This window comes from Cryptotermes secundus, unplaced genomic scaffold, assembly GCF_002891405.2.
Source record: "Cryptotermes secundus unplaced genomic scaffold, Csec_1.0 scaffold330, whole genome shotgun sequence".
NCBI classification, from domain to species: Eukaryota; Metazoa; Arthropoda; class Insecta; order Blattodea; family Kalotermitidae; genus Cryptotermes; species Cryptotermes secundus.
In genome coordinates, this window is record NW_019734317.1 from 2,236,370 (window position 1) to 2,248,630 (window position 12,261).

The 12,261-nt window shown below is 39.2% G+C and overlaps 1 protein-coding gene across 6 annotated transcripts in view; it reads left to right on the top strand.

Moving 5' to 3' along the window:
• Positions 1 to 12,261, top strand: part of LOC111868578 (nuclear pore complex protein Nup93) — a 54,798-nt gene that overhangs the window by 18,138 nt on the left and 24,399 nt on the right. For all 6 annotated transcript variants that reach the window (XM_023859359.2, XM_023859357.1, XM_023859353.1 and 3 more), the window contains exons 5-8: positions 650 to 820; positions 2,140 to 2,279; positions 7,856 to 8,086; positions 10,239 to 10,376. In XM_023859359.2, the coding sequence (XP_023715127.1) occupies positions 650 to 820; positions 2,140 to 2,279; positions 7,856 to 8,086; positions 10,239 to 10,376 (680 nt within the window). The remainder of the gene's footprint in view (positions 1 to 649; positions 821 to 2,139; positions 2,280 to 7,855; positions 8,087 to 10,238; positions 10,377 to 12,261) is intronic.

A 12,261-nucleotide genomic window follows, 5' to 3' on the forward strand; every position in this document is an offset into this window, starting at 1 on the left:
GGATGTATAGATCCAAATTTTCTTGACCTCGGCACTAGTTGGAGGTGAGTGGTCAGCTTCACGCCCCGGCCGCTTTACCCCCGGGGAAAGAGCCCCCGGTACCCATTGGATAGGAGGTTGGATGGACCCCAGAGCCGGTCTGGACGATTTGGAGAAGTTAAAATTCTTGACCCTACCGGGACTCGAACTCCGACCCTTCACAGTCGTCCAGCCCGTATAATAAAATTTGGCTTAACCGGGTTTTCGATTAACCGTGACTTCCATCCCCACCATTAGCCCGGATAATCGAGAGTTGACTGTATGTGAGAATTCAAAGTGGTATAAAGAATCCTGTCCAATAAAATTTAATAGCTGAACTGAATACTATAAAGGGAATGAAGATTAGTTTGAATAATTTCATATCAGATTATATTGGTATCTATTGTATGATGTGTACCACAAAGAGTGCAGTCTAATGTGTGGAGTTTGAAGCATCGCTAGTCTACTGTAGAAGCATTTGATAAAATTTAGAACCTGCTGTGTGATATGTCCGACTCTTTTAATTTGATAGAGCTTTTAATATTATTTCAAAAACTGTTTTCATTCCATCAGCTTTAACCTGTTGACAGAAGATACTGATAGTAACTTTTTAAATGTATTGCTGTTTTAGCCTTCCATTATCAGTGACACAATAACAGGTGCAGTTCGAAGTCTACTGGATAACCAAGAAATGGCATATGCGAAACAAGTGATGGAGTACAACAAGGTTGTGGTTCAAGGAGTCATTCGGCCATCTCTAGTGGATAAGTTTTCTCAAGTCGCAGACAGTTTGAATGACAAGGTTCAGTATTACCTAAACATATTATCTATTGCTTTGATTTAATATCATGACAGCTTGTGATAATAAATCATGAAACCACACTGAAGTGTGAATTTATTTAAGACTTGTCACTTTTTCACTCAGCAACTAGACTTTTAACCTCTTTAACACTCGGAAATTAGTAACACATTAAACTTGAAGAGCCTTCTTGTCTGTTGCTAACAGTCTGAAGCTGAGTATTAGAAATTTTTGGTTGTTGAATAATGGAAGTTTATTGTAGAAAGATGACAAGGTTTATTCAGAGTGTTGGCAGTGAATTTGAGTTGTCAATCAGCTGTGTCAGTTATATGTAAACTCTGCTGGATGACCATGATTTGAATTTTTATAGGGTTTCTCTCTTTTCCGTCATGTCTAGACCAGCTCTGGACCCCAGCAAGCATCATAGCCAGTGGATGCTGACATTTCTTCCTAGCAGTAAAGCAGCTGAAGCATGAAGCTGACCCCCCCCCCCCCCCCGGCAACAAATTTAAAAATAAAGGCACACTCACCGCCCCTTTCTTTCANCCCCCCAGCTGGCAATAAATTTAAGAATGCATGGACCTATACCCCCTTTCTTCTGTATGTCTTCATTGTGTGACTGTTAATTTAATAGTTTGGACATGACTTTATTTTTATCATCCCAGTGACATGAGTTATTTGCAAGGATGGTGTATATTAATTTTTTATCGTTCCTTTAAGTATGAATTTAACACAGACTGTTGGAACATAATGCTCATGATCCTTTTTTTAGTAACAGGAAGAGGAGGCTGTCTGTCAGTTTCAACAGTTTTGTGAATGTTACATTATGATGGAAAATTTTGGTAAAATTAAAGAAAATTGACAAAAGTTCATTATTTCGTATAAATTGTGTGGCTTTTTGCCTGCCACATAGAAAAGAAAACATACAATATGGATGTTCAGTTACTAGCAAACACTTCTCCAAAGAATTAATGATGTTTCTCTAGTTCCTGCTTAAATTCAGAAAACAACAAAACTTATAAAATATTGCAATACTTGATTTTCCTTCATACATACTTGTAATTTCAGTTGGTAACCTTATAGGCTCAGAGGCCCATGCCGTCTGTTTGTACGTATGTTTAAAATATCTGATGCCTGCGTGGAATATGTGTGTGCATTTTATACACTTATGCGAATAACATGTAAAAATTTTAATCGCTTCACCTCTAATAAGTAAATTGCTGTTTTAGTTCATTTATTGAATGATGCTATTTCAATTACATTGTCTATGTATTCAAAAGTGAGTTCTGTCTGACAAACTGTTATTTATGTCTTTTGTTTAGAAAGTGAGTGAGTTATGGGAAATGATCCGCTATATGTCAGAAGTTCCTCCAAGAGCAACAGGTGATCCTTTAGCTTCCCGAGTGATACCACAGGTTCGAAATGTCCTCATTTCTCAAGCCAGGAAATATCTAGAAGACAGGTTTGTCAAGTCTCAGTTTCATTCTAGTAACAATACAATGTGTTCAGTTATGCTGCCATTACAGTGAAACCTCGATTCATTGTTTTCATCTGGGGTCCTGAAAAAAACCAAGGTTGCGGGAAAACAATAGATGCGGGGCCTATATAAAATGAATGAAAACGGTCACATCTGCCTATATGTATTAACTAAATCAAAAAACATAAACCAGTGATAATATTTCCACTGTCAAGTCCAATTTGTGTTACTACTTTTTAAAAAAGTCATTCATTTTCATTTGTTTAGTAGCACCTTTCGTTTTCAAGCTGAATAATAATCTTTCAATATTAACAATGTTCGCTTGGTCTCTTTCGGTGATGTCGTGAGCATATATGAACGCTCTCACTGACTCAAATGCATGAAGTGCTTCCGTAAAACTGGGCAATGGTTCGGACTCGGCTTCATCGTCATCACCACCATCACCTTGCCCTTCTTCCTCTTCTTGGCTGACGTACCACACTTATCAGCCAGCTCTCTGATCTCCCTTTTCTTTGCGATAATCGAATTTAGGGTTGATGGTGGCAGGCCTAGTCGCTTGGCTATGTCAGTCCTCTTTGATGGGGTTTTTTCCACCTCTTCTATAATGCGCAGTCGTTCTTCTAAAGTCCGAACTTTTTTCACAGGAAACGCCATGTGGGAGAAAATTGTTGATGACGCTAACAATAATACGAAGCACGTCGAGGAACAAACACGTGATGGACTGTATACTCAACCAGGCAAAATCACGAACTGAGTTGATTCACACAATTCACACTAACATACAGGAAAGTTTTTCTAGCTGGAAGGCTCTTGGCATCCCCTTATCACTCATGCTCATTGTTTTGCAGGTAAGATGCGCTCAAGGTTGCATACCACACATTTTGACGGTACTGCAACTTTCTACACCACGTTTCAAAAACATCAACCACTTTTACTACTACCAGTGCTTACCAACATTTGTGTGGTGTTGCACTTTCTTAAAAACGATCAATGCAGGATTAACATTCATGGGGACCAAGAATTCCAACCGATAGATGCGGGAAAACGATAAATTGAAGAACGATCGATGCGGGTTTTATTTCCATAGTTGAAATAGGATTTATTCAGGGACCACAGAAATTGAACAATGGATCCGGGAAAACGATAGATCGAGGTTTCACTGTATATGCAAAAATTTGACAGTTTTAACACTTTGCGGCCCGGACGCATGATGCTTTTCGCTTTTAAACATGGCAGACCGGTCTCATGATATCATGATTTTAGGACAGGTTGTAACACACTATACTTTGCTCTGGCACCACGCAACTGCAATGAATACTGCGTAATAAATCTTCGGAATGTATGCTAGGTATTCAGTAACTGACCTGACTGGCTAGGGTCCCTACTCCAAAAGAAAATAAACTTTGCCCCTTCCAGCTGCTTATTTACCAGGCAGGAAGTTAGTAGAGCGGAATGTGTTTCAAGGACAAAAGCGGTTGAAGGCAAAGTGATCTCTCTGACTTGTTTTCTGATCAGCTATCTGACGTGCCTTGTGGAGGAATAGTGATTAGTGACTCAGACAATGGAAGTGACAGAGGTCAACAAAGAATTGTGGCCACAGATAATAAAAGTGAAAGTTGCCTTGTGGCTTATAAATTGTGCCATTTTCAATTCATTTTTGGTTTACAAAAATCTAAACCCTGATTCAAAACTGAAATATAAAGCATTTCTGACAAATGTGGGAAAGGCCTGGGCTACAGACCAGATGGTGGTGGCAGAACCAGAGTCAGACAGACTTAGTGCGACCTAGCCCATCAACTTCCACCCCACACAGGCCTCACGTGGACACCCCTGTGCAACTCTCGGGTGATATGTGGAAACATACCTTTGTGAAAATTGTGAAGTGTGAACATTCCAAGGGGAAGCATCCTTCTAGGCAATTCTGTGTTTGTGCAGTTCACAAAAAAAGGACTATGACACTCTACATTTGCAAGTGTGTAATGCCACTTCACAAAGGGGAATGTTTCCAGAAATATCACACTATCAAGCACTTCTAGGAGCATTGGTAAGTGTTTTCCAAAAATTTTAGTTCATAAAACTAATTAAGAGATTTTATATTAATTTTTAAAGTGAACAGTGCACAAGTTAGGGTAGTAGGTATAAAAATGCCAGTCCCCAGGGTGCAGGTCTGCAAAGTGTTAAGATGTTGAAATTATTTTTCACATATGATGTACATGGTGAAATTCATTGTAGCACTGCCCCTCTCTCATAAATGGCAGGGGATTTCTTGACCAGCTGCAATGGCACAATTCAAGTGCCTTGTTTTATATGAAAGAGTTAAGTCTTTACAAATGAAATTGAATTTATGGATTTCAAATGTGAATATTAAGGCGATATTCATGTTTGGCTTCCTACTAGTCATGTTTAACTGTGAAATGGCTTCACCTCTGAACGAATCTCAGAAATTAAAGATCATTTGCTCCTTGTAAAAGAACTTTCTACTGGTAAAAACCAAGTCTATATAACAATTACCAACAGGAATAATTAGTCAGTAGGAGGTCAGAGTCGATAGTTAGCAGTTGTGAGTGAGCAGTCATAGTTGGTGGTGGCCATAAGCAGAAGTCACTACCCAACATCAGCTGGTGAATACATAACAGACTGAGAAGACTCAGAGTGTTTACTATAGTGATTTGTAGTGTGTTATATGTCTTTGTAGTTACGAGTTAAATGCTTCCAGGAAATCCAGTTATCAATCCAAATCCCATGTTTTGTCACTAAGACGTGACAGTATGTTTTCATAATTTTTGTGGTTCTTGGAAAGTAAGTATGTGCATTTGCTATTTTGTTAATATATTTATTTCGAAACTCTTACTTAAACAGTTGATTTTTGTCGGGATGGTATAAGACATGCTAGAAGTGGAGTCAAGAGAGATTGAAGACCTCTGTGTTATAAATAATCTATAATATGCAAGGTCTTTTCTTATTCATCATGCATAAATTTCTCCAAACTTCAGTGAACTAAACAAAATACCCACCCCATGCTGCAGTATTCAGTAGCATTGTAACATTCATTTAACAGTGGATGTTATGAAGACTGTATTACAAAATATCACCTCTCCTGTTTCTTTTTATTTGCGTAATAATTTACTCATTCCTGCTCTGTTTTATAAACTGAATCATCAGCTTGCCAGTAATTTATGTATGTTACTGATCTGTTGTCTTACTGTGTTTTCTTTGTGGCAGTTGGGTCTTTTGGAAGTTACCTATGTGTTAATCTTGTATCTTAATAACATGTAACTGGTATGAGGCTGAATGAGAAGGAAATACAGTAAAACTTGGTTATAGCAACATCGGTTTCTGCGACACCTTGTCTATTGCGTCAAATATTCAATGGTACGAACTAATTCCTCATAAAGCAACTCTTTTTATACCTTGCTTAGTACGACATGCACAAATGCATCAACCTCGTATGTAATGTCATTTTCATTCCTGAATTTCTCTGATATGGACATTGAACGTAATTTAGAAAGTGTGTATTGGGAAAGTAACAGGAAACAGATGAAGATAACTGATTACTGTACTCGTATCTAGGTACAGTAAGGCACAACAATTGATGTAATCTACTGTAATTTGGTGAGTAGGCCTACCTTTAATATACAGTATTAGTGCGGTGTGTATTGTCAGTGAAAAGCGCTGTAATATGTCTTTGATATTACACATTTGGGCAATTCCACGTTAATGTTACGTTAGTCTGTACTTAACTAGGTATTTCACTAAAAAATGCAACATTTTAACTCGGTTTTTTGGTAGATTTTTACGTGACTAACATAAGGCTACTGTGGAAGTGCCCATTTCGGTTACAGCGACATTCGTTTATAACGACACTATTTTTAGGTCCCTTTGATGACGTTATAACCAAGTTCTACTGTATAAGAAAACTGATCACTGTATGTTTTGACTGCAATCGCTGCATCACATGCTGATATGACAAATCATTCACACAGTCAACAAACATTGTGTGATTGGTATGGTAATGAATGAAGGTTCTGCTTGCTCGTATCTTTTTGTCTTAAGACCTAGTTTTGTTACTATTGCAGTGAGGTAGGTATGTGATTCATCTTTCAAGTTTTCACAGTCAGATCTTTCATAAGAGAAAACTTATAGGTAGTGCATTCAGAGGTTCACTCATGAATACCCACAGGAACAAGTTTTCCACACAGTTGTGTGCATCAAAAATTGTGACATACTCAGTTTGTGACAAAAAGGTAGAATCCAAGATGAATGTGATAACTGAAGAAAAAGGCTCAAGAAATTCAGGCATGGTTAAAAATGAGTCTTTACAAATCAAGATGCTTGGCATAAGAGAGTGGTCTTTTGCTGGGATCTCCATTCACAGCCACAGGACTAACTGAATGTCACCCATATAAAGTTATATATGTGTATGAGCTTAAATAACATGATTGTTTAACAAAAAATATTTTTTTTGGCTGGTTGCTGCAAAATGTGTCAAAGCCATGGTTACACGGCTGCTGTTTGTAACTGAGGTGTGGTTGTCATTTGCATCCAGTGCATCGTTACAGCTATCACTGTTGAAGTTGTTTAAATGTAATTTTTCATATATAATTGTTCGATGTACAGGGTCATTACTCAGTATTAAAAAAATATGTATGTTCAGTCCTCCTAAGTATTTTGGCTTTGTATGAAATTATCTCATGTGGCACTTGATATGGCTTCATGTACCCCATGGGGGTCCATGGAACCTCAGTTCAGAACCACTGTCATAGTTAGTCATGTCAGTACCCAAAATATATGCATATCGAATGAAAAAAACCTTCATGCCATTCAACAGGTGCCATTACATAGTGTAAAGTGGGGTGTGGTGTGTTATAAGTGTGCAGCGAATAATTGGCTCAATATTTTTTCAGCATACTGAATGTAGAATGATATGTGAGAGTGATACATTGAATCTGTTCTTCAACCTGTTAACAGCTGAAAGAAGACAGTAAGTGTTTTCCAGCATGATAACACTACAGTACATACTGCTGACAAGTTGATGGCTGTCATATATGAGGTGTTTGAGAACAGAATATTCAGCAAAAGTCTCCATCACATAACACCCTTAATCTTACTTATTATCATCATCTTTAGGGGTGCTTGAAGGGAAAAATGTATGAGAATAACCGTTGCACAACTGAAGCCCTTTAGAACAAAATAACGTGTAATTGCTTCAGTTTCCAAGGATGAACTTCAGAAGCTGTTGTAAAACTTGTTTACATACTGCAAGGCAAGAGGATTTCACTTCATCAGGTGTTGTAAAATATAAGTATGTGTTGCAATTGTACAGTAATCAGTTATGAAGTTCTATGCAAAGAGAGACTGACATGAGAGTCAGTGTCTCATGTAGGGGAAAGTTCTGTGTTGTTGACTCTTTGATCATGCAGTAAACTACCACAGTGCTTTCACAAGCAGTACATTTTCATCTTAATGGAGCAGTGCCTTTATGAATTCTTTGTTTAATTTATTGAATGGTGCTCTTTTAAGATGCTGAGTGTTTGTCAGTCTCTGGGTGGTGTATGTTTCAGATACAAGACATATATGACCAGTGTTGTGATGGGAAACCTCCAGCAAGCTCGTCGAGGTGGTGTACCTGGAACATTTCCATTGGTTCGTAGTTTTGTTGCAGTCCGAGTTCCACCGGGCATGACAGGTCTAGAAGATGGCACCGTGGAAGATCAACCATTCTGGCCACTGGTTTACTATTGTCTTCGTTGCGGTGACATAGCTGCAGCATTGTACTGCGCCAGACAAGCTGGGTAAGGTTGTAAATGTCGTTATTCTTCTAAATTATATTGTCATGTGTATAAGTGACTGTAGACCGCCTCTGTTGTCTAGTGGTCAGAGTTCCTGGATACAGATCCAGAGATCTGGGTTTGATTCCCAGTGCTACCAGATTTTCCGAGAAGTATTGGGTCTGGAATGGGGTCCACTCAGCCTTGTGAGGATATAATTGAGGAGCTATTTCAAGGAAATAGCGGCTCCGGTCTAGAAAACTGAAATTAACGGCCATGGGGATTTGTTGCGCTGACCATGCAACACCGTCTATGCGCTAAAGTTGGCGCTAACTTCGCCGACAAGTGGCAGTCGCTCGGTAGATATAATTCACTTGTGGACTAAAACCATGGAGTATGGGTGACTATAGATGGGGTGGGATTGGTAATGAGATTTATTGAACACTTACAGAATGAAACTACTAATAACTGTAGCCCTGCTGCTAATTGACACACTCAGCAATTTATAATAACATGCACTAAGTCTTCTCAATCTGTTGTATAGTCACCTGTTGTTGCTTGGTAATGGCTTCCAATGTTGTAGCTTCCTCAGCTTTTTTCACATCCTTACTGGCTGGTACCTGTTTCACAACTCACCAACCAACTCACTCCACTCCACTTACTGAACTGAACTCAGTCGGTTGAGCAATATAGTGTCAGAGTAGACCAAAGAGAAAACACCATTCCTCTGTGATGTGGGTGGCTTGGTATCACGTGTTTCATTGCAGTAGCACTATCTGCCTGGTGCTGGATCATGTGGCAACACGCTGCAACTCTCCTATTGTTGCATGACATCACCGTGGACGCGATGTGTTCCTCTGTTGTGTATGGAATCAGTGTTACACTGAACAATTATTTACTGTGCCATAACCTAGTAATGGTTTTGTACATGCTACAGTATTTTATAGGAACCGAAAAGTACCCAGTAATAAAAACTCTTCACACATTAAATCTGAGAAATCACACTGTTGCTGTATATTTCAGATTTGGTCTACCTGATATGAATCCTCTGCTATGACTAATACAGCAGAACACTGTGAAATTAAAAGCCTCTTCATGCACTTGTACTAATATATAGCTTAAATCAAATGATATATTTTTTATATTGCTAGTGGGGTGGGACTAAATCCCTTGTACTGCGGCCACTTCTGGCCTATTGTACCAGCCCCAGATGATAGGTGAGGGTGATTGTGGAGCAATTGATGGAATGAAGATTGGCAGGGGAACCGTAGTACTCAGAAAAAACCTGCCCCAGTGCCACTTTGTCCACCACAGATCCCTCTTGACCAGACCCGGGATCGAACCTGGGCCACCACGGTGGGAAGCTGGCAACTAACCGCTTGAACTAGGGTGCGGCCCAATTAAATGATATAATAGTATCAGGACAGTGTGAATGTAAATGCACAGCAAAGGGTTAAGCAACTTGATTCTTGACTACAAAACCTGTTTTGGCAAGGGTTTTCCCTTGCTTTTCCATATAAATAAAATAAGTGGATAGCTAAAACTAAGTTATGGAATGAAACCAAGCAAGAAAGTCATGATACAGCAGGGCAAATGTCAGGACACAATTGAAATGAGAAAAACATAAATTAATCATATCATTTATTTACTTAAATTTTACTGCAACAAAGGAACAGTGTTCTGTGCGCGGTCCATAAGCAGGACAAGTTAATGAGTTGGTTTGTGGGTGAGTTAGTCAGAGAACTGCTGGGGTTTAGTCATTGTGAGCTGTTGCTCTTAGAAGCTGGTAGCTGAGGCCAGGGACCGTTCAGGAACCCAGAGGAAGGGGAACATCCACCATTGGAAGTTGCTACCAAGCAATGGCTAATGAAGATATGACTGTGGATGCTATTGTGTGTGTAATAGTGAACCATAAAGTGTAGTCACACACTGTATCAAAGTGTGCAATAAACTGAGTTATCAATCCAAAACCCATGTCTTGTCACCCAATCACGTATCAGTGATCAGGATGATATTGTGGAAATTTAATGTGAGGAGGGGAGACGGATAGAACTGACTCAGGATTGTGTCCATTCATAGGCTTTGTTTTAGCGCCATTGAACTCTTGAGTTCATTACTAGTTAGAGTTATTTGGTTGCTGGTTATGTGAGTAGTGTGTCATTTCTTTTCTGTTTAGCTCAGGGATGGATGAGTTCTGTTCAGTATTGGAAGAACTGGTTAACAGCAAAGACAAGAAGCTGAGTTCTCGGCTAGAAACTCTGGTAAAGTTCCAGTATCGCCGACATATAAGAAACACCACTGATCCATTTAAGAGGTGAGTTTAGCAATAGAGAATTATACCTGTACACTGGTGGTCCTTCCGTAACAATCTCTCCTTTAATACTGACATGAATGTGTGGGGCCAGCAGTAGCTGCGCTAACTTGCCATACTGTATGGACACCCCTGTTTATACCCATATTTTAGAAAGTCAAGAAAGATCACATTTATCATTCATAAGTTTGACCTGAAACAAGATTCACATCAAAGAACTAGGAAATGTGGGTCTGATGAGATTTTACTTCAGTAAAACCTTTCTTTATACAGAGTAGTGAAAACATATTACAGTATTGTAACGTGTTTCGTTACTGAAGACGCCGTAGAGATGGTTAATTGGTTTATTTAACAATCTTCAAACAACGGCTACAATTAATTATCACAATGTTACGGGTTTCCACACTTTACAAACCCTAGAACAAAATCTCTTAACACTCTCTTCGAGAGTCTTCACGTACTAATAATGCGGGAGCTATACAAGTCTCCCTGAATTACACACTCCAGATATGACTGGTTATCACTGGTTATCGCACACGCGGCTGTAGCTCGTAACTTGCGAACTGAGAAGTCGTTGATAACGCACTTGGCGACTGTCACAGTACAACTAACTGTGAATAGCCTTCGCTGCTCCTTATGTAGCCTCGATCGGACAATACGGCCACGTAATAGGCACCCTTGTTGCCTGGCGCTGTGTTGCTAGCAATGCTAGAGGTCACTGCTGACAGGGGGGGGTTCTCCTTTGCGCAACATGTTACAGTATATAAGACTAATAAAAACATGAATGTTTAAATGAATAAGGAAAAGATGCATAGTTCTGGAAAAAACGTTTCATTTTAAGATAGATGGAGAAGACAGTGATATTTTGTGTGTTGGACCTTTTTCTTGAATCGTCACATTAACTTACTTACTCATGGAGCTGAACCCTTCTGGAGGAGCTGCAGCTACTCAAGAATTTCCCAGCATTTTATGGAACCTGAACGTTAATTTCCGTGTTCACAGGAGTCCTCCACTGGTCCCTATTCTGAGCCAGATCAGTCCAATCCATACCAACCCATCCTATCTCTCTAAGATCCTTTTTAATATTGTCCACCCACCTACGCCTTGGTCTTCCCAGTGGTCTCTTTCTTTCTGGCTTTCCCACCAATATCCTATATGCATTCCTTGTCTCCCCCACTCGTGCTACATGCCCTGCCCACCTCATCCTCCTTGACTTGATCATTCTAATTATACTTGGAGAAGAGTACAAGTTATGAAGCTCCTCATTATGCAGTTTTCTCAAACCTCCTGTCACTTCATCTCTCTTCGGTCCAAATATTCTCCTCAACACCCTGTTCTATGTTTGTCCCTTAATGTCAGAGACCAAGTTTCACACCCACACGGAACCACAGGCAACATTATAGTTTTGTATATTCTAATGTTTATGTTTTTGGACAGCAGACGAGAAGACAAAGGGTTCTGGACTGAATGGTAGCAAGCATTACCCGAGTTCAGTCTCCTCTTAATTTCCTCCTGAATCAGGTTTTGATCTGTTATCATTGTGCCCAAATATCTAAATTGTGCCACATTTTTAAAACATCTGTTTCCTATCTTTATATTATGATTTTGCCCTGGATTTTGGTGATGAAACAGCAACGTATACCGTATTTACGCATGTATAGGCCGCACATTTTTTGCCAAAAATTCAAGAGGAAAACTGGGGTGCGGCTTATATTCGAAATATTCGAAATCACACTTCATTTAAAAAAAAATATATTCATAATTAGTAATACAGGGTGTAATACTCCTGAAATAATATTCCAAGAAAATTATTTTTTCTATAATTTCTGTCTGAAAATTGTGCTGCGGCCTATACGCGCACGCGGCCTATACATGCGTAAATACGGTA